At 37.4% G+C, this 27,730-nt stretch overlaps 5 protein-coding genes across 8 annotated transcripts; 2 read left to right on the top strand and 3 right to left on the bottom strand.

Moving 5' to 3' along the window:
- Positions 1-363: 363 nt before the first annotated feature.
- Positions 364-6,453, bottom strand: LOC131791412 (lambda-crystallin-like). Its single transcript, XM_059108752.2, has 8 exons — positions 6,354-6,453; positions 4,993-5,038; positions 4,515-4,542; positions 4,062-4,271; positions 3,573-3,737; positions 2,809-3,003; positions 1,791-1,896; positions 364-1,415 (listed from the first exon to the last, which is right to left on the bottom strand). The coding sequence occupies exons 2-8, from the start codon at positions 5,034-5,036 to the stop codon at positions 1,189-1,191; spliced, it is 975 nt and encodes a 324-aa protein (XP_058964735.2). The 5' UTR covers positions 5,037-5,038; positions 6,354-6,453; the 3' UTR covers positions 364-1,188.
- A 285-nt stretch (positions 6,454-6,738) lies between these two features.
- Positions 6,739-12,760, top strand: LOC131791439 (tumor necrosis factor alpha-induced protein 3). Of its 3 annotated transcripts, none has more exons than XM_059108787.2 (5): positions 6,739-6,877; positions 7,002-7,571; positions 8,131-10,322; positions 10,633-11,122; positions 11,518-12,760. In XM_059108787.2, the coding sequence occupies exons 2-5, from the start codon at positions 7,136-7,138 to the stop codon at positions 11,697-11,699; spliced, it is 3,300 nt and encodes a 1,099-aa protein (XP_058964770.2). In that variant the 5' UTR covers positions 6,739-6,877; positions 7,002-7,135; the 3' UTR covers positions 11,700-12,760. The 3 variants fall into 3 exon arrangements, with proteins under 3 accessions (XP_058964770.2, XP_058964772.2, XP_058964771.2); XM_059108789.2 differs by having other exon boundaries at positions 7,002-7,565; XM_059108788.2 differs by having other exon boundaries at positions 6,741-6,835.
- A 177-nt stretch (positions 12,761-12,937) lies between these two features.
- LOC131791427 (large ribosomal subunit protein eL24) lies at positions 12,938-16,156 on the bottom strand. The gene is made up of 5 exons (XM_059108768.2): positions 16,117-16,156; positions 15,783-15,858; positions 14,542-14,789; positions 13,535-13,586; positions 12,938-13,075 (listed from the first exon to the last, which is right to left on the bottom strand). Exons 1-5 carry the CDS (start codon positions 16,119-16,121, stop codon positions 12,989-12,991), a joined length of 468 nt encoding a protein of 155 aa, XP_058964751.1. The 5' UTR covers positions 16,122-16,156; the 3' UTR covers positions 12,938-12,988.
- A 131-nt stretch (positions 16,157-16,287) lies between these two features.
- LOC131791437 (coiled-coil domain-containing protein 28B) lies at positions 16,288-16,680 on the top strand. Its single transcript, XM_066171874.1, has one exon. It carries the CDS (start codon positions 16,288-16,290, stop codon positions 16,678-16,680), a length of 393 nt encoding a protein of 130 aa, XP_066027971.1.
- A 2,827-nt stretch (positions 16,681-19,507) lies between these two features.
- Positions 19,508-27,275, bottom strand: LOC131791415 (5'-AMP-activated protein kinase subunit beta-2-like). Of its 2 annotated transcripts, none has more exons than XM_059108755.2 (7): positions 27,129-27,275; positions 24,870-25,037; positions 24,048-24,222; positions 23,676-23,769; positions 23,028-23,151; positions 21,765-21,988; positions 19,508-20,951 (listed from the first exon to the last, which is right to left on the bottom strand). In XM_059108755.2, exons 2-7 carry the CDS (start codon positions 24,985-24,987, stop codon positions 20,865-20,867), a joined length of 822 nt encoding a protein of 273 aa, XP_058964738.1. In that variant the 5' UTR covers positions 24,988-25,037; positions 27,129-27,275; the 3' UTR covers positions 19,508-20,864. The 2 variants fall into 2 exon arrangements, with proteins under 2 accessions (XP_058964738.1, XP_058964737.1); XM_059108754.2 differs by lacking the exon at positions 27,129-27,275 and adding an exon at positions 25,571-25,625.
- Positions 27,276-27,730: the final 455 nt, after the last annotated feature.

The raw sequence follows: 27,730 nt of genomic DNA on the forward strand, positions 1-27,730 counted from the left end.
TCAATATCGTGCAATCACGGATCGAAAAACCAGGTGCAACATAGCACAAGGAGAGAGGGGTTGAAAGTGAGGGTATCAGGGCTAAAATTGGTAAAATATTCCTGAATACTGCGTTGTCATTGATAATAAGTCAACACTTTTTTTTGTTTTTGGTTGTGGTTAACGAGAACCATTCTCGTGAGTAGCGAGCTCGATTTTACGGACAACTCTTTCACGATCATTGGGCCGCTTTCACCTACGAAACTTCCGTTATAATTGGTGGAAAAATCAACCATTGTTGAAATAAGTCAATCCCAGAATCAACATCTCGGTTTGATTACTGTATCATCTTACTTTACAAGTCACTAAAATTCACAAAAACGCTAATGGTTAAATTGAAATAGCAATTAAACGCTTTATTCGTATGTACTTATAAACATCCATTCATCCAAAAATAGACAGACAAAAAGTAAGTTAAAGCACGATTTCGCGATACTAAATTAGTTAAATTCACTTTAAATTATTAATTAGAGGTAGCTAGTTACATTTTATATTTACTCAAAAAAGTCTCCATTTTTGTTCCCTAAAAATTTAGTGTGCCGAAAGCACAGTAAATGTTTTCTTTATATTTGCTTTCTTTTCATTTCCTTTTCCTTTTTTTCCCTTTCTTTCACGGTGCGATCTTTAATTCCTTCCCATGTGTGTTTTTTACCTAGTCCACCCCAGCCAATGACGAAAGGAAAAGTAGGTTTTTGAACAAACTGCATTACGTTCTTTGCTATACACTGTAATGCCATGCAAGCTAAGCTGACGATCTTAGCGTGCGCAAATGTGAGCAAAGAAGTTGGAAAGAAAGGATGGGATTTCGCAACAATAATCATTGTTAAAACTTTTCATTTTTCTAACAGCTTTTCGTAAATAATTATGTCCAATACGACTCAGTGACCCTCCCCATATCGGTAAAACAAAATCGACTTTTCATTACAAAATGCACAAAGTACCCTAAGCACTAATTCGATTTATGAGTTTTTCATAAATCATTGTGAATCTCAAACAATGATAGGTCGCGAAAAAGGAAAATAGAATCACTTTAAAAAAATCTCGGCTATTGAATAAAATCATTGCAACTTCAGGAAGAACGATTTTCAGGAAAGTAGTTTGCTTGACAAGAAAATTCTGATTTTGTAACGCTAGTCAGGTCTTGAAGCGTCACATGGCACCGCTCTCACTTTTCTCTTGATGTTTGTGCTGAGCCAGTGCTGCTAGTCTCTTGTCTCGTAAATTCCTTCTTTCATTTAGTTGATCTAAAGGAATGCTTTCATTAAACACCTTTTCAATCTTGTCCAACGTATCACCAGCTAATTTCCGCGGTCCCCCTTCTTCTTCGCAGACACGCACAATATTTTCTCCGTATCTCTCACAGTAATCTCTGATTCCTAACAAATGAACACGTCACGTAAGATTCAAATGCCAGATGGGTCTCTCAAATCATTCTTTCTTTCGCGTTGTTACAACCGTGAATGAACAAGTCGCGATTGGTTTTTCTACTTTATCTGGTTAGTTAAGAAAGTTGCATGACTTTCCTACAAAACCAATAGACAGTAATGAAGTAACGCCAAGGCTGCGCCTTAAAAAAAAAAATACGCGCATGAGGGTCGTAGAAAGGCCGGAAATAGCTTTCGAGATACAAGCTGAAAGAATAAAGGCTTCGAGACAAATATTTCCCCACCCCTCTCTCCCACCCACCCCAACTCAGTCGGCATGAACGTAGGGAAAAATAAAAGTGTTATAACTTCTAAATAATAACATACCATTGGCATTTAGATGCATGGTTTCAAATGGGCCAATCAGAGCGTAACGCAGTCCAAGACCTTCTGTCACTGCGGTCTCGATATCTTCAGGCGAACAGATGCCATCCTCAGAAAAAGAAAAAATATTAATTTACTAGAAACATGCTATCATGTGTCTTCGTAAGGTTACCATACATCACTTTAGAAATTTGAATTGCTTAATACCATAATAGACTGAAGTGAGAACGTACTTATTTCGACGAAACAATAAATCTACTGTAAACTCAGGCAAAGTGAGGACAAAGAATCAGCGTCGATCACAGGAAAATGCAAGTGAAAAAGACAGATTTGCTTTACTGTAAGAATAGTAAGGACCAGTTTTTAACTCGACGTCTCGCCCAAACCACGTTTTTATGCAATCAGTGGGCCTCAGGCTTTCTATTTAAGAGGGGTGATTTTAATGAAATAAATGTCCTTCCACGATCAGCTTTTGGCTTTCTTGACGCTGTTTACAAAATAAAATGTTCAGATAAAAGGTCCAGCTACATTGAGGAATGTTTAAGACGCACTTTTGTTAAACAAAACTTTTGCTCAAATAATCAGGCCTAAAAGTTTATGGCTCTGACGTTGTTCCAACTAATTACCACTTGGTACGCTGCTTCCTTGAAAAGGAAAGCAAGACCAGTGCAATCTGGAATAACTTCCCATCCTCATTTTTACAATTACTCTAACATGTGGTGAACTAAAACACTGATTGCACACAAAAGTGCTTGGGGTAACAAACCAATTAAAGGTAATTTCTATGCTATTGTCATCCTTTAGCCAGTCACATCACTACAAGAGAAAGTCTATCACAAATCGAGAAACACCACCAATTAACCTAGCCAATTTGATCAGCAGTACACTAATCTTGTTTGTGGATTTTGACAACCTACTAACAATAATCTCTCTACAACAGGCACTGTGCTACTTCCAGCTAATCCCCACCCCCCTCAAACATCCATCACCTGCCCATCCCCCATGCAAAACTTCCTGTTACCTCTACCAATCTCCAAGACTCCATGATGACAGCATACTGTAGACGATTCAAAACAAATCCATTCACTTCTTTCTTGGTTACAACAGGTGACTGGCCGATCTGTTTCATTAGAGCAACTGTCTGGTTTGTAATTTTACTGTCTGTCCAAGGTGCTGGAACAACTTCTACCAATGGTACATAGTATGGAGGGTTAATCTGATAATTGCAAAACCAAAAACAATGTTCACTGCAAATCATGCTAAAAGTAATTGTGCTTATGCAATAAGTTATCTTCACAAAAATGTGATAAAGTTAAACCCTTTAAACTTTAAGAGTGATTGCATCTAATTTCTCCTTACAATATCCACTGTTAAATCAAACATTTAGGTCATGAGAATAAGGGAAATGATCACCCAAAAGAGAAGCTCATATTGTTAAACAAATTCTCCCTGACAGCACCACTGGAAATGTATGGAGAACAGTATGAAGAATAAGCTTTCTAATCTTAGGTTGTAAAAGGGGACAAAAGGAAAAATGAGCAAGGGTTAAAATACCGATGTGCACATGAATACATAGAGGCACAAAGAATAATATTGAAGAAATGTAAAATGGTTTCCGTGTTTACATAGCCTGATGTAAACACGCAGGAGGTTAGATTGTTTTTCGTCATCACTGGAGTTAGTTCATTTGTTCCTTTTTCTCTCTCACCAAGTAAGGTGAGTTAGTCTTGTCAAGTTTAGTCTAGTCAACAATGAGTAAGGTCTTAATGATACTTTGACACTCACTGGATGGGCTACAATACACTGACTGCGATGCTTCAGAGATTCCGTGAACTTTGAAGGCACTATACATGATGTTGAACTAGCTAATATCATGTCATCAGAAGTAATACTTTTATCCAGGTTTTCAAAAACTTTCTTCTTCAGGTTCAGATTTTCTGGAGTACATTCCTAATCCAAAATGAAACACCAACATAGTAAATTAATATGCTATTGATCAATATTTATATTCAATCAAACAGTTTTTATTTATCAATAATCAAATAACCCCTTAACCCCTAGAGTGACTGGTATCTAATTTCTCTTTACCATATCACCCCTGAATCAAACACTAAGGTCAGGAGAATAAAGGAACTGATCCCCCACTAAAGAAGATCTTGATTGTTAAACAAATTCTCCATGTCAGTATCTTAGGAAATGTCTAGAGAACAGTATGGAGAATATACATACTGATTTTGGGGTGTTAAGGGTTAATGATTTGTCTTTGAATTCTACCTGGACATACATAGCTCCATCCAATGCCTTTACAAGGTCATCATAGCTGGTAACTAACTTAAATGCCTCCTGAGCTGTCATGCCTGGACTACGCATCAAGCCTTTCATCTCCATATCACGCAGCTGGGACTCAATACTTGTCAATGCATTAGTCAGTTGACTGGCTACTGTATCATAAAGAGCAACAGTGAAACCAGCACTGGAGAAAATCTGCAAAAAATGGCACAACTAAGGGTAAATTTCGTCTGAGGTTAGTCAAATTTGACTTGTGCAGCACCAAACCCAAGCAAAAAAGATTTCATGTGTCTAACATTACGAGCAGCAGCTGAAGAAAAAACACACCCACTAACTGAAATCATGGGATTTCAAATTAAGTCATCTAACTTTAAACTACATTTTGTAACAATTACTAACACAAAAATTGTCATAGAGCGCTTTGCAGTTATTACTTACCACAGACCAAGATCTTCCTATTAACCCACTGGTGAAAAAAAGACAAATGATAAAATTAAAAGCTCACGAGATAAAATTAAAAAATTAAAGATATATAGTTTGTTGTATTTCTGACACAAGCAAAACAAGTAAAAGCTGAACAAGTTACTCTAGAGCCTAGAATCAATTTAAAAAATGGTTTTCAAAGAAAGAAGTCAACCACATCTACTGGTGATCACAATAGATGAATTTCTTTGACAGAGAGTTTCATGTTAACACAATGCCAGAAGATACATTAGTAAGAAGTTAATCATATTAACAGCAAGCTCCAAAGGGTCTTACATTCACCATCTTACCAGTATGTAACTGGAGTCACACAAAATTGCCCAATCATATTGGGAAATGGAAAGTGATTCCAAATTAATTTTGGATTGTGACAATCAGTGCCTATGGTGAAAGTAAGCAATAAATGACAAAGAATTTGTGTCAAAATTCCCACCTGCCAATAATAGTGACTTTTCCTTTGCTGTTTGAAGTGGCCATTTCTAACATAAAAGAGGTTTATCCTTTTGTGAAATTTATCAATGGCAAGTTTAATTAATAAAACTGCATCAATTGGCTTTATCACTACAGACATATGGAATTCATGTCAGTGCAAACTAAGGAGCAGTACCCTCTGAATAGCCCACTGGCTTCTAAAATGTTATTTTTCAAAAGATTTGAGTTTTAATGACTCCATGAATTGAGAATATAAATTTATCCAGACGAAACATGAAAATTGATTAATATCATTTAATCAAACCTCCACCCTTCTTGAAATTCCTCAATCTCAAATTAACATTTTCTCAGAAAACATATGAGAAAATACCCTTGCATCAGAAGAATGCAGCAGTTAATTTATATGTGGCTAAAAAAATATGGTACACCCATAATCTACACCCCACAGGAAATTTAGTACGTAAAAAACGCATGGCGCTGGACATGATCTACACAATATAAATATTTTTTCTTGCATCACAATACCCAAGTTGGTCAGTGGCAATCAACACAAATACAGTAAAAGTTTATGCAATTAGTCAAATACACACTCAGACATCTCTAAGATCCCATCAGATAGCACCCATTCTTTCAAATCCCAAAGGATTTTTTAAAACTATTTTCAAAATAATGTCCAATTTTGTGTTAAGTCTTAAATTACACAGATCTGTAATCAATAAATTTGTCAGATGGCCCATGTGACAAGCTTAGCAGGGTAGGGCATCAGATATCGGAGGAAGGAACGTAAGCTTAATGAATGATCGATATAACAATAGTAGAGGGGAACTGAGGTTCCGGTCGTGTTAAAGATGAGTCACTGTGGGTAACTAGTATAACACAATTTGAATCTCAAAAGGATAGACACAAAAGGTTATCTTTTCTTTTCTGCGAATCTCATCAGTCTCGAAACCTGACCACGATGGACTAAGCGGGAATAACGAAGGAAAAAAATGAAGAAAACATGGCATTCTTTAAATGTATGTCCGGAGTGCTCACTCTTCTCTATGTGTGTAATTAATTTCAAATCGTGTCCATAAGTATTTATGTATCGTGAATAAAATTATGAACAAAAAGGGAGTCGCCATAACGTGATCTGATCAGTTAGGTGTGCCTTGGCTGGTAAGGTATTTTAATACACCACACAAACAATTAGCATTGCTAAAAAATTTTGGGAAAAATCATAGAAAATTATTCCTTGCGTGACAAAAGCAGTAGATCGATAACCGCGATCTTATTTTTCGAATCTGACTTACGTTAGTTAATCATATTGTATTTAACCAAAGAAAAATCCCTAAATGATAAAAGTAATTAATATTGACGAACCTGCCCTTGTTTGTCGACTTGGGGCGCCGATCAGGAAGAGAAAAAATTCCCGTTAGGCTAAGAAGGGAAAGTGACTCAATTACGACATTTCCAGGTTTGGAGTGCGGCCACAAGTGATACCTGGGAAGACGACAAAATCCTCTGGGGTGGTGTACGTAAGGGCGAGATCTGGAAACGTCTTATCAATCCTACAAGCAAAGTGTGCGATGAAATATACTCGTATCCATACAAAATATCTTCTTGACCTTCTAGGCCAATTTTTATAAAGGTAAATGCTTCCATAAGGGGGTAATATTTTCAGTTAAAAAAATTACGCTCGTATGTACCCTAAAAACGGGTTGCAACCTGATTGGCTCGTACTAAGGGGCTGGGTCGGGGACTCCCCACGGGAAAATCCCGGGGACGAACGTTGATAATGATTTGTCGTACTAGTGATTTCGTTTTCCTGCTAGGGTTTGGGAACTGTCTTGCCCCTTTTAAAGGTTTGTTTCTCTCCAGTCAACGAAGCTTAAATTTTAAAAAAGGTGTGAGGCAAGCAATTTGACTTTTTCGGCTAATTATGTCTTTTTTTTCCCCCTAACTCTGACACAAGTCTACTTCCGCTTTGCAATCGCATTTTAAAACCTTCGTTGCTTAATTTTCTTTCAGGATTTTGTATTTAACGTCTTGAGAGAAGATACAGAAATAAGTTTCCAGATTTGAATCGTCAAGATCTGGTAGAAGGAGTAAAATTTTCGACAGAAAGTGGGTCCGTACGTTGGTTACGATCCTTCAAGTACACCATGGCCATGGCTTCATTTCAACCGCCGAGTCATCTATTTGAACGAAACATCTCTTTGAACGATCTCGACTCCGCTTTAGACGTGCGAGAAATAGTGCGGAAAGATGTTGTGGTACCCGAAGACGTTACAAAACACAGATATCTAGATTCCTCTTCCAACTTTACATTTGTGCTTCCTTCGTTCCAAGATTTCACTCTCGAATTCCGAAAATTCGTATTCAGCTTTTTGGTGGATGGACACACAATGAGAGAGTTGGAAGCTGCCAAAAGACTTAATTGGTGTTGCGCTTTGGGTCGTATGGCGACAGTGAGTACTTTGGGCGATGGAAACTGTTTAATGCATGCAGCCTCAATTGGAATGTGGGCCGTCAACGATCGTTATCAGACTCTCAGGAAAACTGCTCACGAAGCACTCGTGGAAGACGTGGAAGGTACAAGTAAGTTAAGATTCTAAGAAGGGAAGATGGGATTAGTATAGCCTGTTTTTACTGCGCTACATCCTCCTCCAAACCTCTCCACTTTCATTACTGTAAGTTAGAACCAAAAGGAAAATGTTAATAAATGATTCACAGGTTAATTATAGTTCATAAATCTCTTTCCTCACTGTCATTTTGGTTGGTACTTCAGATAGGTTGAGTTCCAGTTTTTAACCAATCACTGCAAGTTCTAACTAGCAACGGTCGTAAGGAAGTTGATAGTAAGTTGTTATGGTTGGGTGATCTTTGAATCACAATTAACTGACCCAGGTTATTTATTAAGTCACTAGATCTTGCTCCTTGTCAGTCTTTGCTTTCCACATTTTCATATATATGAGAAATTATCTGTTCTTTAAATTGTCAAATGTAAAAATCTCCATTTTAGCCCCATTAAAGAGCCATTATGCCCAACAGAGTAATAATAATTCTCACAATTCACCTGGTTTAGTCTTGTGATTCAAACCTGGTGTCCTGTATTTATCTTTCAGTTTTTTTTTCTTTATTTGATTTTACTCTCAAGGTTTTTACCATCGTCGCTGGAAAGCTGAAGAAGAACGGCAAATATTGAACCAGCTTGGAGGATATCAGAGAACAGAAGAACAATGGAATCGTGAATGGGAAGAAGTTATCAGACATGTATCACAGAATGAATTTCCATTTGGTCCAAATGGTGCTCAATTTGGGAGCCTTGAAGAGATCCACATCTTTGTCCTCGCCAATATCTTGCGTCGCACTATTATAGTGATGTCAGATGACACCCTAAGAGGACCATATGGCGATTCATATTCTCCGATAAACTTTGGAGGTATTTATTTGCCTCTGTTGTGGGACTCTGTAGACTGCGTGAAAAGTCCCTTAGTGATTGGTTATGCAAATGGACATTTCACAGCAGTTGTCAGTATTCAAGATGGACAACTAGACCTGGAGAATGAAAATCAGCCAGCTTTAAGGTCAAGTAACTGCATGCATGCCGTGCCATTAATTAAATATGATGGATCACCATTACCAGTTCATTTTCTTCTCGATCATGAAGTACCATTGGCAAGTGACCGTGTGCGTCAGTACTTGGACTGTGCTAAAGTATCTGTTTTGAGTGATCAAGGAGGTTCTAGGCAGTCAATTCTTGTTGCAAAGTTGCATTTTGGTGAAGAACCTCGTTGCATGAAAGCTCTTATTGATGGATACTTCCAAAGGGCCAAGGAAGAATATCAACGTATGCTAAGAACCAGTCAAGTAAGTATTCAGTCTCAACCAGGTACCAAACAGCCAACACTACAGATTGTTCCATGCCAAACTCAAGGTTGCACCTTCTATGGATCAACAGAGACTGGGAACCGTTGCTCTCAGTGTCTGAACGAGTATATCAGGACCCTTGGACCTTCAGAACCAAGTCATTATGCAGCAGCAAGACAGATTTCTTCTCGAGAAAATGTTGTAACAACCACCACATCTGCAACACCACAAGCTTCTAATGCCATTGTGACAACCCTTCCCACAACCTTTCCAGCTACAACTCCTGCCAAATGTCGAACATCCGGGTGCAAATATGCTGCAGTGTCTAACCATGGTGGCCTATGTGAGAGGTGCTTTGAAGCTGAAAGAAATGCGGAAGAAATGGCAGCAAGCATGAATCCCTTGACATTGGCAACCACAAAGCACTGTGCAAACAGAGTGAATGGCTGTGAGTTCTTTGGCCTGCCTGAACATCATAACTTATGCTCCAGATGCTACAGAACCTTCTGTTTACAGATGGAAAATACCTTATCACCACGTAGCCCTGCATTGCCAGGACAGCCTAACAGTTGCCAGCGTCACAACTGTCCATTCCCTGGTGTACCTGCATTGTATGGTATGTGCGTACAGTGCTACACTGATTGTATTCACAGTTTTATAACCTCCAAGGGTGAATCAGTTGGGAGTGCTATGCAACTCAATCCACCCCAGGAAGCACCACCACAGAATGTCACAAGAATTAATCCAGTTCCAACTGGTGGTGGAAGGAAGGGTGTCTTGTGTGCCTCTCCAGGCTGCTTCAATGAAGGAATATCTCAGTTCTCAGACTTGTGTAGAGAATGCCATGCAAGAAAGTCTGGTCCCTCTCGGGTACGAAACACTTCAGTAACTACTGCAGGAGAAGCTAGTGTCCCTTTAGTCACACCATCTCCGACCTTCACATCTGCATCAGCAGCAGCAGGCGCCCCAAATTATCACCCAACATCAGCACCAACAAATGGTACTGGTCTGTATACATGCTCCAACCCAGCTTGCAAAAATCCAAGAAGGGATGGGCGAGGATTATGTCAAGCTTGTGAAAATGCAAATCCAATTCCATTCATTACCAATTCAGGAAGTGGTTTGCAACAGCTAACAAGATCAAGCAGCATGGCAGCGACTGTATCAAGTGTATTAAGGCATCCTGTCCCAGCATTTACAAGTGGCAGCACCAATACCCATAACACCGCTGGGACCTCGTCATCTGCAGGGGCACAACATCCCTATCAAGTCATCCCACAAGCACCATCCACCGGATCAAAAGCAGATAAGTGCGCCTTGTGTGGAAAACGAGCAGAACTGGATGGTGGGTTGTGCAAAGATTGCTTTGCTGCAGGTTTTCAGGCAGAACTACATGACATTGAGAAGAGACAAGCTGCAGTCTCCCAGACATCATCCAGACAACAAGGCACCTTTACAGCTGCTGCTTCAAATAACCAGGTATGCAGTTATCTGGAAAATGAACCCAAAATTCTTTACCTATAAGGGCAGTCTAGTTCATAAACTCAAGAAAATCTTATTTGCACCTTTTGTTACCTTCGCTTGATTTTCTGAAGCAAATAGAATGATGATGTAAAATGTCTCAAGGAAGACAAGTAAGCATCAAAATGATGTTAGTTTTGCAGGAATTCACGACGATCCACAGACATCAATTTCATTAAAAAAATGTTACCAATTAAATAACTAATCAGGAAAATCATTTTCCTGTCATCGATAACCCTAACATATATTATTTTTTTCTCTTACGAAGGGAGCACAAAGCACTTCTCAAGGCATAAACCAAACAGAGACAACTACCAAGAGGACGGCTGTGAAGGTAACTGAGCTTCCATGCAAAACCAAAGCCTGTCTCAGATTTGGAACCCCAGAGAAGAATGGGTTATGTGAGCAGTGCTATCTTGATAATAGAAGGATTCAACAAAGGTCCACATTATCCTCTGAAGTGCATCAAAATCAGGGTCAAGTTATAAGAGGTAACTCTCACAATCTTCCAACACCAACACAAAATCGCCAGTTTGGTTATGACCTTCCAGGACCAGTACAAGTGTCCCAGCCACAAAGCCCTCAGTATGGCTCGCAAGTGAGGCAATCTCAGTCAAATTCAGGCAGTGGTGACATCAGTGGTCAAAAATGCCGTGGCACTAACTGCACCCTATTCGGAACACCAGAGACAAATGGATATTGCTCTCGCTGCTTTTTGGAAAGCACCATTCCTCTTTCATACCCACATTCAGTTCCAGGTAACACTGAAACTAAATTTGTAAGCTAAATCAACATAGTATTGCTGAGTAGCTACTCCACACAATTTCATGAATGTGCTTCTCTGCTTTGAAAACTTACAGTGAATGCAATTGTTTGGGCTGGAACAGTAGGTTACTTCTAACCTACATTGTACAATCTGCAAACACATCTCCTTACAATGGAAGGAACAGTAACAAAACAGAAAAATAGTTAGTGCACAAATTATACAATAGCAAAATTCTGCAATCACAGCTATAAGACATACAACCTCCCTTAACTAATGAGTTCTTGCAAGTAGTGTTTTAAACATTTTTACATCATCTAGGGGAGCTCTAACTTTCCCTTTTCTCATCTTAAAATATATTTGATACAATTCATTTGCATCTCTCTACAGATTTCCCTGGGGAAGTTACCCCATCTTCTACTGCATCTCATACAACAGTAGCAGTTCACAGATGTATTATAACTGGATGTGACCGCACTGCTGCACCAGAGAGATATGGTCACTGCCAAAACTGCTTTGGAATGTACTACCCAGATGTTCTTTCTCGTGAATCCCTTCTTAACAATTCATAAATGTCTGGACATGTTTGAACAGGCTTTAATGGCCTATTTCTCTCAGATCAATATCTGCAACAACTACAAAATGGCAACTGCAAGGAATTGATACAGGGCTAATGTTAGGGAGTGGGGGATAGTGGACACTCCAGAAAAAACGACTGTATTTGTAATAAGTATCATCAACAATTTGTATTACTAAATATGTTAGAAATAGCAAAGAGTGAAAAACTTATTTATAAGTTCTTACTGGCCCTCATACTGGCCTCAGAAGCGTACTTCTCCTAATAAGGAGAAGATACATGTTCAAAGTGTTAGTTTGATTAGTTGTAGGGTAGCTAACTTTGAACAGACTAATTTCATACTTGATTTGTTTCGTAAGCTGGTTTAAGTCTAAATTATTAAAAAAGAATGTTCATTTTTACACCAATTAGCATTAGTTTTTTTTCAAGGACGTTGTTTAGGAAGTTGGTTTAAAAAATTTGTTTTTCAAACCAACCATGAAACAAATGAAAGTTTCATTTAATATGAAACACACTAATGAAAAAAAAATAGAAGAAAGGACTCACAATGCATGCATTAGCATCCAGCTTTTGGGATACAGGCTTTTGGCACATGTCAAAGTAATAATGTTAATTTTTTTTTTAAGTACTATTGTAAGGGACAATGTTAATGTTTGAAATACAAGTAGAAGCTTAGAGCGAAATCTGTACAATTAATCAATAACTATAATAATAAAAAATATATTCTGTAGTTGGATAACAAAGTAGTTGTGCATCATACATGAGATGGAGGTTTTCACTGCTTAAACATTTCCACATCACTGAACTTCACCTAGCTGTGGTAACCATTCAACTTTAGAGAACTTGACATAATAAGTACACAAAGAAAAAAATTGCAATTAAGACACTTGCGATACTTCTGATAAGAACCAACTGGTTTTGTGGTTTGATCTAAATTCACAGCAACTTGACAAGTACAAACAACATACAGACCAGTTACACACCTCAGCACTAGTCATATTAAACTCTGTACATTAATAACTATAGTAATAAGAAGGATGGTTGTAAATAAAGTTCAAAGTATGTGTAAAATATATGCAATGCATGTGCATGACATGCCCTTGTTAAATATCCACCTTAAGAATCCCAACTTCAAAAGTGACAAGAGAAAACCATCTGTAAATAAAACTACACCCCTTCCCCCTTCCCCCTTCCCCCTCCCCCCAACCCTAAGAAAATGCATTACACAAGAAATATTTTCAACAAAGGCTTTATTACATGTTGGACATTTTACAGTTGAATTCATTAGCGTTTTCCTCCAACACGAGGAGCCTTTGTCTGCACAGGTTTGGCTGCTTTTTGCTTCTGTCTGATGGGCTGTTGTTGCTGTGCCTAAAGAAATTGAAGTGTACAAATTTAAAGTCTGGTAAAAAGTAATTTGTTTTCCCTAAGTGCCAGCTGCCTGCAAATTTGCTCAGTAAAGCACAGCTGGCACTTCTGAGGTTACACACTTAACAAATGTTCAATACAGAACACTACAATGGGATTAAAAATATTTAAATATAACCCTAACTAACCTCTGAATTAGTGACACTACAGCAAGTAAAGTAACTGAAAGAAATCATTGTTTTGAACTCTTTTTAATTGCAACTTCTTTTCATTTCTTTTCATTCCCCATTTTGTAAACAAGAAGCTTAGAAACTCCTCATTCAAAGTGTTGCAAATGACTGGAAACAAATAGTCATAACCAGACCACGTCTCTCCTTGAAGCATCTCACTTGAAATTTCAGCCACTAAGCTTAATTCTAGCTACAATCCTTAGTAAAGAAAGCCACTAACAAAGATTCATACCTTGGTAGCCTTCTTTTGTTGCTCTTTAGCCCTTGACTTCTCCTTTGCAGCCCTTTGGAAAAAAAAGAATATTGTGATATTGAAGAAATTTGTACAACAATATAAACTGAAATGAAATTATGTCGACCTGTCCAGAACACTTTTCTCAGGGTTTTGATGACTTTTATCAGAGATTCTCTGTGAGGATCTCAAACAATGTAGGTATATTAAATCATCATGGAATTATGTCTGGACAACAAGGTTGCACTTCAGTGTATTTTTTTTCTGAAGTAGCTGTGTTATAGTGAGCCTAATTTTATAGAGATCAATGAGAAACCAGAATTCATCTGTTCTGAAATCACAATATCTTCAATGCCTACGAAAACACACCATTTAGATTTCCACTTATGAAGACGTAAAAAGTCATCATGGTTACCAGGTTCAACATTATAACACCCTTCCTTTAATTTGCTGGACTAAATGCAGGGCTAAAAATTAACTCCAGTGCTTGGTGGCCAGTCAGGCCAGTTTCCTTGAATTCTTAGTAGCCCATCCCAAAATGAAGTTGCCCTCAATTACCTCTAGTTTAAAATGAAAAACTTGAATAAACACCCCATGGCTTTTAACAGAGCATCAATTAAAAGGAAAGAACACAAAAGTCCAGAGTCACCTGGCAATCACAAAATAAAAATGGCATCTATATGTTGCGAATGTGGATCACTCGTGAAATTACTGTTAAAATGGCTCGGAATTTCCACTTCAGAACTAAAAATCCACTAAGATGGATGATTTTAGAGTCCAGGCAAAGAAACAAAGAGAAAGGTAGTCCAATTAAATTACATCTTGCGTTCTATTTTTAACTTTGTACTTCGCATAATTTACATTGCAACTTTTTGAAATTCTGTAGCATAGTCGCACATCAGGCATTCACACCTTAACTTTTGGTAGCCCTGGTCAGTTTTAACTTGCCAATGGCAACTGTGTGACCATCAATTTTTAGCCCTGCTAAATGTACTCTTTACACCAACCTGATGGCTTGTTCACGCTGGGCTTTTCTGACTTCAGGTTTCTGGTTTCGCTTAGCCAAGATGTTCTCAAGAGTTGCCCCCTGTACTGAACGCTGGAACTTGACATTACGTCTTGTTCGCTTTTTGGAGACTTCCTCTGTGGTACCCTTCTTGTGCTTTCTCCGATAGAGCACAGTCCATGTAATCTTACGAGGATTACGGTGCATTAACAAGGCTCGCTCGCATTTCTTGTTGAGGAAGTTGAAGACCTAACCATAAAACAGAAAAAAAATCTCAGCAGGGAGCCCACCCTAACAAACAACTTGTTAAAGTGACCATAAACAGGGGTTCTACTGTAGTAACTTTTTCCACAAGCGGCTGCCAAAGGTGTAATAAGTGGCTGTTACCAGTTATAGGTCCTAAGGAAAAACCCAAACAGGAGCAAGTGTTTGCAGGCTTATCAAACACCAGTAAGAGGTCTTATAAGCATTAGCAGACAGCCAGTAAACTGCTTTTACGAATACCCTTATCATAAGGTCTTTCACCCATCCTTTTAATTTCAACTTACAATCAACAAACACCCACAAGGTCCTCTTCAACAACAGTGGTACAAATACAGAATCCAATGTCAAGTCTATACATATCTCAATTAGTTTGGGAGCTCAAGATTTATGTTGCATGATAGCTGACGTGGAGTATGTCTGAATCCACCATCACCAATAAAAATCAAGAGTGAACTGTCTAATTACTTTATGATAAATTTTATGAATTCTTCAGAACCTAAAAAGACAGGCCAATGTCTTATTTTCATTTTACTTTTTAAACAAGACAATGAAAGTATTCAAACTAAATTGCTTTCTATCATGGAATAGATACCAAGTAGTAACCATTCGGATTGCAGCATTTGCAACAGAATGCTAGTACATTTACACTTAATGACCAAAGCACCTGTTGTGTAATTCCTCTCTTTTTCAAAAATGTAGCCAATTAATTTACATGTACACCTGTATTCAATAGTTTCGCTATACAAATAAAATTAAAAGCAAGAAGTACAGAGACACATTCGACTTTGAAAAAATCTTCTCTGACGTGTAAGAAGACAGACTAAAGAAACTACAAATCGAATGTATAAGTGTGCTTCCTCTTTCAATGGAATTACTGTTAGTCAGGGCAAAGGAAAATTTCTGAAAAGCATTTATGCGAAAATCAAACTACCATCTACTGCAATTTCAGCTACTATACAACTCTACGACAGAACGTACCTTTCCATCCAGCCTAACATATCTCTTGCCATGGCCAGGGTAGATCTTGTACCCACTGTAATTGCACAACTCGAGCCTAGAAAATATGACCAATTCAATTTCATATTTCCTTCAAATAGAAGAATTTAGTACGCTATCAAGCAGACACAAGTAGTATTCCTAACATAAGAGTCACTAAGAAGAGAAGCAAAATTTCACTTCTGCTAATTGTTATAATTTCAATTTTGTTCTCTGAAATAAAACTAAGAGAACTCTAGTAGCTTTGGATGTTTGATCTATGTTCTCAAGTGGTAGATAAATGTCTGGATGGGAAAGGATTTTAAAGATAACTTACTTCATCGCTGTACGATGATTATTTTGGTGGAAGAGAAGGAACTAAGAAGCGCATGAGCAGTAAGTCATATCTATGGGGCGAAGTGCATTATGGGAATTTGAACATGGCGGCCTTAAAGTCAAATAGCGAAAATTCTTAACGCAATTTTAAAGAAAATTCATGGCTAAGAGTATGGAAGCGCAAAGTAACAGTACAGCTAAATCTAAAGAGGCAAAAGAGAGTGAGAAATCACAGGTTAAGGCCACTCCGAAAATGCAAGAACATTCTTTTTTAACAGACAGAACAGACGTGAAACAAATGGAGAAAGGACTGTTAGATCTAATGCACGATTTCAATCACGGCAAACTGTATGCATTTGGTAGGGATTGTACAATCGAAAAGATGGATAAAGTACGCGAACTTCAAGAACATTTGGCTCAGCTTCACTTTGAAATTGACAATATGACGGAAGGATTTGGAGATGAAGAAGAACCAAGAAGTGGAGGCAATCTGGAAAAGTTAATGAAGAATTTGGAGACTCTAAGTTCGACCGTTCAGAGCTTGCATCAAGAAAGCTCATCGTAATATGAACTGGATGATTTAATTTATCGATAAAGACACAGCGAGATGACAAATTGAGATGATTGTGTATACGTGCAACTAAGTGTACTCACAGTAGTATGACGTTTGCCTGGCCAGCTTTCGATCAGGGACATTCTCTTGGATGTCTACTCCCATTCGAGTTAGAAAGATATTCTTAAGGGGGCTCCAAAGGTCTTTTGTGAAGAGGTAGTTGCAGTTGCACCTTTGATGATACAAAATTTAAAGGGAGGGGGGGGGTTTGATAGGGAACATGTCTATAGGGGAGAGGGTAGATTCTGAATTAAACAACCATCAGCGACAGTGGTTGAGACAATGATTATTTAGTGTTCACCAACAATTGTGATGGTTTCGATCTTCCATGCCAGCTACAGGCTGTCATTAAGTGATTGCACATGTATTAAATTTAGTCCTGTATCAGCATCAATATTGGTGTGGATTATCTGATGTGATTTATTTAAGGACACTTTTGAGTTCTTTGATGGACTTTGGATAGGATAACAGACAGCCAATATGTGGCACATGGAATTTTTGAAGGAAAAACTGTAATTTGGTGGTAATAACAGGCTACATTAGCTACAGCCATAACTGCACAACCCTTGTTTGATAAATAATTTGTTCACTGAGCATTCTTTAAACCTTCCAACAATGTTTCTGTACCCACAGTGTGTAGTGAACAAGACATCTAGAAGGTTATTGACTATGCCCTTGTTTAGGAATTCATTTTGTATTGGAATTGTGGGTTCATAAGTTGTGAGTTCTTTTAATGCACAATCCACTTTCAAATTACAGTTTGTGAAGAAACAAGAAGGGACCAATTTTTGGGTTGGGTGGAAATTTTATGTAGCCACGTAGATACCAAAATTGTGTAAAGGAAACCCTTTTTGTCGTAGAGACAAAAATTTTCTACAAAAATATAATTAGAATTTCATTGGAAAAAAATTGTATCGGTGATGATGATTTAAATACTATAGGTAAATACAGATATGTAGTAATTTATAAGGTATCTTATCACAGGTAATTGTAATAAATGGTGTTTACTTTGTGTGATATACAAGGCAGTGGTTTCCCTGATCTTTTCCTGCCAAGTGAAGGTTTATTGACCTTGTGACTTGAATTACATGCAGAGCTTATCCCTGATTCTGTTTAAACTTGTAAAACACTAACAGTGACCAGCATCTAATTTCCCCTTGCATTAATCTGAAACATTCATTTAGATCACAAGAGTAAAGGAAATTATGGAGAATATGCATACTGATGCTGATGTAAGGATGTTAAAGGTTAAGCCCTGACTAGAAATACTACCACACATCCTGGATAGGGTGCCTGTTAATTTCTGGTGGTGCTCTTTCCTTCCACCCATTCGTACTCTTTGGAGAAAGACAGAGTGGGAGTGAAGTATCCTGCCCAAAAACACAACACACTTTTGAGGCCATAAGGCAATCTAAAGCAAATTATGTGTTCTGACTTCCTCATTTATACCTAATACAGCATCACACTTGGATTCTTGTTCAACTTAGTCAAAGTTCAGAGACATTAAAGGGTGAAATGGAAGGGTACAAAAATAAAAACCCTTTATATTCAAATCACTTTTACAACTGTGCTAGTAAAGTGTTGCACCTGAGCAAGAGTAGAATTTCTCATTATTATATATTTGGGTAGAGACAAAATAATTCAACAAAATATATTACCCCATGCTGCTATATACTCAAAATCTGACCAGTAAAGGTGAAGCTTAAAAGCAGTTTTCAGGGCAAAATTTACTCAATCAACAATCTAAATAGGTCATTCTACAGTTTTGTACTTAGTTGCCAAGCCTTTGATTCAGTGTAAGGTTGAAGGTGACCTTATTATGATAGAGACCAGTATGTAGTAAGCATGATAACAAAGTCATTTCTGTTTGAAAAAGCAGCAGTTTGTATCATAACAAGGTAACTCTTAGCATCACTCCTGTTTGAAGGCTTGGGAACCAAGCTCGCAACTTTAAAGTGGACTATTACTGTCAATCTTAAGAAAAATTATGGGAAGCCTTAAATTATTTTAAGTACTGTGTCATGGCCAATCCTAGAGGGGATCAGGACATATGAGAAACCACAAAATTATACACCATAACTATGATTATTTTTAGCTTTCTCATATTTGATTGGCCTTGTCTTCTCTATAAAAAAGACAGATTGGGGGCAAAACAATTCTCTGAGTTTGAAACTCTTCTTCAATAACTTTATTTGCAATTTGTACAGTCACATACTACATCAATAAATCTCTTGAATAGAAAAATCAGAGCTACATGTGGTATCAATGAAGCACTTGGAAAATTTTTTATTTCTGTGAACTAAAAAACTTTACTGGGAGTGTAGCCAGTCCGTAGGCCCAGGCCTAAAAATTCTCTGTTTCCACTTGCTTGACTTTTTTAATATGACTTGTGCAAATATTGAAACAAAAAATGAACTCTCCTCAGGAATAGGGGCCATTTCTCAAGGATCTCGGTAACTTAACAGGTCCAAGTCATATTTAAAAGAATAGAGAAGCAGGTTTTGACATCCTAAAAACTCCATTTTGTTTCTTTAGCTTATAGTTACACTGTATAATTTCGAAAACGTTTGAAACCCCCATCTTGAAAGAAAACAGGACAGCTTGACAGTCCTGTTGAGTAACCAGGACTTTTAAGAAACAAGCCCCAAGCCTACAACAAATTGGAAAACACTGTTACACCCCTGCTAACCTAACACATACCAACAATGCACATCATCAGACAAGGTCACATGCTAACAAAGACATAAGCAATGGATGAGACATGACCCCTTATTCAAAATAGTCTTTCCTAGATCTCTTTTATTTACCATAACAAAACAAAATACTCTGTTAAATACTGTACAATATCAGCACAACAAAAGGCTGCTATCATGATAATCACAATCCATAAGCCAGAAGGAGATTTCCTATGCATTTCTCTGTGGGTTTGGAACATCAACCTCCCATCTATAATTTCAGACTCATACTGATTGCTTGTTCTGTTGCATAGAGTTAAAATTGTGAAGAGAGTTAATGTAATGATTACTCTTTTAAGTCAAAGATAGGATCTTGTTTGCTAAATGCTTTCATCACAAAAAAAAGTACCTTGAAACCCACTTCCCCTTACATTCTGAATGATGCATCAAGCAATTTCAGACCTTTGAACTTTTGAAGACTGATTTGTTCAAATCCCCCCCCCCCCCCCAGGTAAAAACTGCCCTCAGTGACTGTGACTACACATTTCCTCCATATCTTAAGATATAACACTTTTATTCTGCTTGAAAGACTCCACACCTCCACTTCAAATTCCCCACCCAGCTAAGTAAGATTCAAATTCCCACCCCACCCCTTCTGAGCATGAAAGTATGTTAAGACTTCATATAGATTGGCGCATAAGTCATGTTTGACACAGAGAAATTAAACGTATGCCACAACTCATCGATTCTAAAGTTGTATAGTCACAAACCTTCTTACAAAAAAATGCTTAATAAAGAGAGCCTTCATGATCCCTAATAGACTTCTAAATTTCTCTCCCCAATTTGTTTTTCTAAATCATTCCCTGTAAAACTCTGAATAAAAATTTACAGCTACAAAATTTTCTTTTCTTTAACAATACCACAATTATTAGAAAGTGCTATGACATGGTCTCCTCTTTCCAATCGCACACCTTCCAGAGGAGTAGCAAAATATAAAATACACCACTTTCACCCTTAATCCCATGATCCAAAGATCAATATTCTTCCCACTGCTTCCCATGCATTTCCTTTTAAATTAGGCAACTGAGTTTGGTCCTATATCAAGAAAATGCCCTCTTGCTGATAAATTTGTCAGTTCTCATAACCTCTCTGCATGGAGAATCAGCGCATTAATAATTTCTGAGATAACCTCTTTCTAAATATCTAAGCAGAATTTGCAACAAAGCAAAAGCTAGTTAGGAGAGTTATGTGTTACATGTAGCTTGTGCACGCGAGTCTTCCTCCTTCCTTGTTGCCCTTAAGTAAACTTTGCAAACCAAGTATTGCCGCTGTATTATAGGAAGTCTAAGTACTTCATAGTACAAACATTTTGTCTGAACTGGGAAAAAAGTCTGCAGTTTCATTCCACCTTCAGTCCATATCAACACACTAAGTCTTTTAACATGTTTTGTATCTTGCCATTCAAATTGGTTTAATTGGTTTGTACAGCAAGGTTGAAACATATTTCTCCCTAAAGCGATGTGTTCCACTTAACGTCATGACTCCATCCTAGAAAAGAAAATTAGAGTTGATTCATTATAATTAACACTGTATAAGCAAACATAGAGAAATAAGATTAAAGTAGGTTGCAATTATTTACAATAGTGGAGACACTTATGATGAAGTGTTATACAAAGAAATATAATGAAGACTGTGAGGAGAATTGCTCTTGAAATATAAAGAGAAAGGGTTTGCATTGCCCCTGGAAATTTCAAGCAGAAAGTTTTCCACAAAAACAACTGAAAATAACAAGACAACTAAATAATGTACCTTTCATACAGAATTAAGATTACACTTAAATTGAGCTGCAACATGCCACACACACATGTATATAGGGGGAAAGTTTCTAAAGAAACTGTTGTGCTGCGTCAGTGGGAAGAGTATAACAGGGTCGTTTGGTATTATCATCTGAGTTGATAACATGAACTGACCACTGTAAAAAGTTTGAAAGCTGATGTTTCAAGCATTAGCCCTTTGTCATAGCAAATAGCTAACTCTTTATGGAGGCCAATTTACTTTATCAACTCAGTTGATAATACTAAATTACATGTATATAGGACCAAGGCCCAGTTGTTCAATGGCTGATAAGCAATAACCCAAGGTTAAATTGTAATAAATTTTTCTTCATTTTTCTGTTCAAAAGCCTTTTTGGGATGATTTTGCCTATTCTTTTAAGAACATCCATTCATCAAATTGTAGACAAAAAGAATGAAAACTGAATATTCTTCCAAAGCTTTAAGATCTGAAATGAACTTTTACAGTAACTCTGGATTATCTTAACCCAGCTTTGAACAACCAACCTCTGCAGAAATATTCACATACCTTTATAGAGAGAGCGTATAAGTGATTTAGAGACACATGGTTTGGTTCTGGTAAAAGGGAAGGGTCATTGTGATCCACCACATCTTTGTTGAGTATTACATGGAGCAAATGTGGAGGAAGAACTGGAGGTACGCTAGAATGCATCCCATCTTGTACTATAACAGGGTTGTGATGTGATGGAATAAGTTGGCCATAAGAGCCAGGTGGAGATCCTGATACTGATTCTAAAAGAAAAAATATTCAATTTCAATAACAAAATTTCTTTCTTGACAAAAAACATAAAAATAAATTCATTCACCATTTTTTTTTAAATTCAAACTTGCAATGACAAGTCACCCTTTAACTCACTTTAACTTTAAGTGACTGGGACAGAATTTCTCCTTACAATATCAATACAATATCAAACAGACAAGTGATGAGAATAAAGAAAAATATTAAATAAGGGGATTATTAGTTGATCAAAGACCAAATTCTCCAAACTAACATCACAAGAACTATGTGGCAAATAGTAAGGGGAATTACTAATGAGATCTTGGGAGTTAAAGGATTAAGCACTGAATACATGTAACAGGCTAGATAGGCTACAGGCTAGTTTTCTACAAACCACAAAGCATGTTACTGAGTCTAATTTATACAAGGCTTGATATAATTTTCTTGCTAGCACTGCTCAAGTTGTCCAGTCAAAGACAGAACCCATTTTGAACAAACAAATACATGTAATATCCATTATATCATAACTCAATAAATATCCTCCTTCCTTAAAATACAGGTGTATTAACCAACACTTTTAATCTGCTTGCAGCCTCAAACCCAATGGAGGAAAAATAACCTACACCATATTTAAAACCTGAACTTGGCTTAGAATAAAATTCTTCTTTAACCCTTTATCTCCCATGAGTGATCAGGACAGAATTTCTCCTTACAATATCAATACAATATCAACCAGGTTAGTGTTAAGAATGAAGAAAAATATCAATTTGAACATAATTAGTTGATCAAATACCAAATTCTTTGAACTACCATTATTAGGGTTGTATAGTTGATAGTAATGAGAATTCAAATTTGATCTAGGACATAAAGGGTTCAATGCCTAATCTGCCAGACAAAATGTTTGGCCATCAAGGAGCTGACCAAACATGATATTTTAAGAGGTTGTAATGTTACACCCTGATTACAAGTCCAGTGTAGCACAAATTACAATGATATTTCGGTTACAAATACTCAGTTTCAATTTAAAATAAAAATCAAAACATAAGCACTCACTGATTGATCCAGCAGAACCAATACTTGCACTAGCATCAGACTCCAGAGCTTGAAACACTTCAAAGTCAGACTTCTTTACATTGATCACATTGTTTCTACCTCCAAAATTGTCATTTGTAGTTGGCTATTAAGATGAAAAAATAGAATGAGGAGATCACAGCTTTAAATCCTTGCAGTTTCTGGATTGTCATCAATAATGATTATTTATTATAACACCTATTGATCCAGTGTTCTCCTTTTCAGGTGGTAGCTGTAAACTTGACAGCCTATAGTACATCCAATTACCAGCTCAAAATGCTTAGAATTCTTGAAAATTCAATGGGAAAACCAATTGCTCATCTGGTTAGAAAATTTATTTTCCCAGTTGTGCTTAGGATAAGGGGAAACACTGGTGATCAAGAGTGAACAGATGTGTTTTGTGATCAGCAATAGCCTAATTTGAACACCTGTTGAACAATGTGAATTACCTATGAGTGTGTCTTCCTTGTCACCAAAACCAAATTATTCCTTGAAGGTCACCAAAATTTTAGGACCCTTAAAAGTGCTTGCAACCCCAATTTGGCTGAACATTTTGGTTTCATGACCACAAATTAATAATCCTAGTACTGTTACCAATCTTTATAATATTGTCTCGTTAAATACACTTACAGCATTTGGGTCATGGATCCAGCGGCCATCCACACAAAACTTATACTCATGCTCCCCTTCTGGAAGTTCAAGTATTGCTGAGAATTCTCCTTGGCTACAAACAGGGAAATAAGACATATCCTCAACACCAGTAACTTACTTATTGAACCTGTACATAACAGGGGCTGGTCACTAGTAAAAACAACATCAAACATGAACAAAGGCAAGGAAATCTGCTAACAAATCAACCAAAGTGAATGACTGAGAAACAAAGGGTTGTTACAATGACAGTCATACAGTACGATACTGTAGGTCCTTGGAAAAAAAAAAAAAAGGCTGGCATCTACTGATGGCATTCTAAACAGTTATTACTCAGACTTCAAAATAACTGACCTAAGATTCATTGGAATTCTTGTTTTCCAGTCATTGAAACTCCCTGAGAGTAAAACTTCCCGGCCACCATGTTCCCAACCAAATACTGTTGGCACAGTCCTCTTCAGCGGAGGCTCTGGTTCCATGAGGTCATCATCAAAATCATAGTCACTTTCATCAAATTCGCGCTCTTTTGCTAACATAAAATATGATAAAAGATAAATTGAACTTTTCAGTAAAGATAAAAAAGAGGCTACCATCCATCCCAAAGATGATTTTTGGGAAGAGGTTTGACAGTACAACTGTTTCATCCAATTACTGGTCTCCTCAGATTAATTTTCCCTTGGTACAAATACTTTGGATTTCAACAAAAAATTCACTAATACAAGTTCATGACAATAACAATACTTGTTACTGAGAATTACAGCTGAATATCCACTGCAAAATCCCACAGGAAAGCATCATTAGCAAGTAAACTGTAAACAAGCAGTAAGCAGTAATGTATCTTGCAGACAGTTGACTCTCCTTCCTGATTAGTTTAAGAGGAACCTGCAGCTTGCAAGGTTATCAAGGTTATCTGATAAAGAGAGTTTCTTGTTGTACAGGGTTTAACCTTTTAACTCCCATGAGTGACCAAGACAGAAATTCCCCTCACTATATTGAAACAATATCAAGCATATAAGTGATGAGAATTGAGAAAAAGATCACTGAGGGGATTATTAGTTGATTCTATACCACATTCTCCCAACTAAAATAAAAAGAATTATATGGTAAACAGTATGGAGAATTGCTAATGAAATCTTGGAATGAAAGGGTCAACTCCCAACATGTATAGATACACACCTGATGAAACCATTTTGGCTTCCTGTCCACTTGGGAACATCTTCTTGCCAGTTTCAAATTCTAATGTAGAATCTGAGCTGTGCACATCCTTATGTTTTCCTGATCCAGTGTTGCCCATTCTCTGTTTTTACTTTGTTTACCCCTCTTAAGATATTGAACATCTATGAGCTAAGAGAAAAATGATAACACATTACTTTTTTAACTACTTTTGAGCTGATTCTGTTTCCAAGATCATAAACTTTAATCTTATTTTAAAAGACATCCAACATGTGATTTTGAATGCTGTGATAAACTTACGAGTGAACGAGTTAGCTGAAAGGCTCGGTGTTCGAGTCCCTTAATTAGCTAGTTCTGAACATAAGATTAGATAAATTTTATGTGAGGCGGGCAAAATATGAAATAAAAATCCATTAACTTGCGCTGTAGAATCAAACCAAAACGTATAATCCCTCTCGATTTATAGGTTAACCAGTTTTTTCTTAACAGAAGTAGCAAGTTCTGTTCCACACGTTTACCAACTTCTGCTCCTGATAAATGTTAACTTGCACTCCGCAGGCATACGGTACGCGATATGCGAACGAATGTTGGCTTGAATGCATCTGTAAGCGTATCCAACTCAGACTTGCGAGACAAATGATATCAGTTAGCCGATCAAACGCGTCTCGTAGTAAAAATGAAAACTATTTACAGCCTCAAATTACCTGAAACGTTACAAAGAAACCCTTCGATCACTACGCCATTGAAACTATATTTTTAAAATGAACCCTATAGGCATGATGGGATAGATGAGTGTCCAGTCTCCTCGTCCGTGATTGACTTTGACAGTTCAAAATAAGATGTTACTTCTGTTACTCTGTTATTGTTTAGACGCTGTCCGCGCTATTGCGTTGCATTACTGTCGTAACAGAAGAGAATATTTTTGAAGGCAGCGAGAATAGCGTACGTGGAATGCAATGGAGATTCACTGTTTAATGCCGTTCCTTCGAAAGTTAAAAAGTGTTTACGGGCCTGCGCGACTCCTATCATTCCACCACGACGACTTCGTTTTCAGAGGGCAACTGACAAGATTAAAAAAGATTCGAAATACGCTTAAAGACTAGAGGATACCTAGATGAAGGTTTTGAGAAGCGTATCTCTGGATTTATTTTCTGCGAGAGAGATAGAATACTTAATAACAAAAATAAATTACGCAGAAGAAAATATTGCCTTTTGTAACACAATCTCATCCTGTTTTGCCAAACTCTGAGAACTTACAGATGGGGAAATGACACCTTAAAACTAACCCTGATATGACATCGCAAAGGAAATGGTCGACTGTCTTTTGCTTTCCGGCTTATCTAGCGTGTCGCCTTGCGCAATGTAGAGTTACTGATTTGTCAAGTGACTCCTTTCATTGCCAATTCAATTGTCCTTCATTCAGTGATCAAGATAGTAGATTTCGCATACAGTACGACGATCATTTAATTTGATTTTACTGAAGAAAGTAGATTTACAACACGATTGAGTATACATAGGAAATGTCCTTGCAATAGTAACGCCATGTAACGCAGTACACTACACACAACAATAGGCCTTTTCGCTCAAACACTAGCAGTTAAAATCCATAAAACACGAGTACTGTTGGAGAACGTTTAAGAGCTTTTGGTCAGAGCTGTAAGAGAAAGATCAAAGCAGCCATCCGAATCCTTGAAAAGCTTCAAACTACGACGCACATCAAATTTGACACTTTCGAAAACCAGTCTCAACTTACATACTAAAAAACAGTGATTGTGTTTGTCCTTGAGAACCGTTGAATACGCGACAAATGCGTACAAAAAATAATTCTACGCATTCAGAATAAATCAAATTTTATTATCCATGGTGAAAGGAAAAAGGAACACCCCAACTTTTTTACGGAATGTTCAGTCAAAATCAGCCGGTTTCTGCCACTTTCACCGCCATATTGAAAATAACGCTACCATAATGCAACGCAATCGGAGTGCGCATACCGCCTGGTTGTTGTTTAAGGTGTGATGTCCGCATGATGTTTTCACGCCACAGCGTGATCAACATTTCAGTCTTATAGCATGAGATAATGACGCGATTCTACTGCTTACAAATTTCCGACCAAGAAAATTTCTCTTAATCATCTAAACGATTCTAAATTTTGGGGAGTGAAAATTCAGAAAGTTTCGTTGATAGCAATCCAACAATATTTATAAAAAATTGGTTTACCACAAAATCACTACAGGGGTGATAATTTTTTAACGAAGTACTTACTTCCATGACATTCCCCACGTAACTCAGACCTTGTTCCACCAATTCCGTCGGATTAAAGATGCCTATTTCGCGAAATATTTGTTAAATCACACTTGAGTCCGCACTTGACCCTTTGTCTGACGTCCTCAATCACAGCCCGGTCTTATGATCATCCAGAAGAGTACTGTGATCCTTCAGACACTCGACTAAGCTGCGACTATTCGGTGATCCGATGACGAACTATCCAGTGGTGGTGATTGGTTAGTTTTCTTAGAAGCAGTGCATGGTTTCTACACTTTGGACTAGCTTGGCGTTTTTTAAATTTAGATGTTTGAGGAATATTCCCATGAGTCTCGATCCAGGATAACCCCAAATATTCCCGTTATCTCCAGATGACGCGTTCCCTGAAGTAGGTTTGTTCTTTCGTCCTGAATATCGAATTATCTCAGGGCCCTCGACCAGACCTAAGATAAAGTTATTATTTGTTTGTTTGTTTATTTATTTATCTACTTATTTGTTTACCAATTTCTTTACCTCGAGGAGCCGTGTTGATCGCGTCTCATGTGTCCGTGCGTGCACTGACACGGGAGTGGGAGTGTAATCACGTGTAGAACTTTTGTGGA

The sequence above is a fragment of the Pocillopora verrucosa genome, chromosome 9 (assembly GCF_036669915.1).
Source record: "Pocillopora verrucosa isolate sample1 chromosome 9, ASM3666991v2, whole genome shotgun sequence".
In the NCBI taxonomy this organism is placed as follows: Eukaryota; Metazoa; Cnidaria; class Anthozoa; order Scleractinia; family Pocilloporidae; genus Pocillopora; species Pocillopora verrucosa.

Coding starts and splice junctions, on each gene's coding strand:
- LOC131791439 (XM_059108787.2), top strand. CDS start 7,136: ATGGCCATGGCTTCATTTCAACCGCCGAGTCATCTATTTGAACGAAAC. Junction 10,323..10,632: donor CTGCTGCTTCAAATAACCAG/GTATGCAGTTAT, acceptor TCTCTTACGAAG/GGAGCACAAAGCACTTCTCA. Junction 11,123..11,517: donor ATACCCACATTCAGTTCCAG/GTAACACTGAAA, acceptor ATCTCTCTACAG/ATTTCCCTGGGGAAGTTACC.
- LOC131791415 (XM_059108755.2), bottom strand. CDS start 24,987: ATGGGCAACACTGGATCAGGAAAACATAAGGATGTGCACAGCTCAGAT. Junction 24,223..24,869: donor AGCCAAAATGGTTTCATCAG/GTGTGTATCTAT, acceptor ATTTTATGTTAG/CAAAAGAGCGCGAATTTGAT. Junction 21,989..23,027: donor TGGTTCTGCTGGATCAATCA/GTGAGTGCTTAT, acceptor TTTTTCTTTTAG/AATCAGTATCAGGATCTCCA.
- LOC131791412 (XM_059108752.2), bottom strand. CDS start 5,036: ATGGCCACTTCAAACAGCAAAGGAAAAGTCACTATTATTGGCAG. Junction 3,738..4,061: donor ATGGAGCTATGTATGTCCAG/GTAGAATTCAAA, acceptor ATTTTGGATTAG/GAATGTACTCCAGAAAATCT. Junction 3,004..3,572: donor AGTGTATTGTAGCCCATCCA/GTGAGTGTCAAA, acceptor TGCAATTATCAG/ATTAACCCTCCATACTATGT.
- LOC131791427 (XM_059108768.2), bottom strand. Junction 14,790..15,782: donor ATGTTAGGCTGGATGGAAAG/GTACGTTCTGTC, acceptor TTTTATGGTTAG/GTCTTCAACTTCCTCAACAA. Junction 13,076..13,534: donor AACAAAAGAAGGCTACCAAG/GTATGAATCTTT, acceptor CAATTTCTTTAG/GCACAGCAACAACAGCCCAT.
- LOC131791437 (XM_066171874.1), top strand. CDS start 16,288: ATGGAAGCGCAAAGTAACAGTACAGCTAAATCTAAAGAGGCAAAAGAG.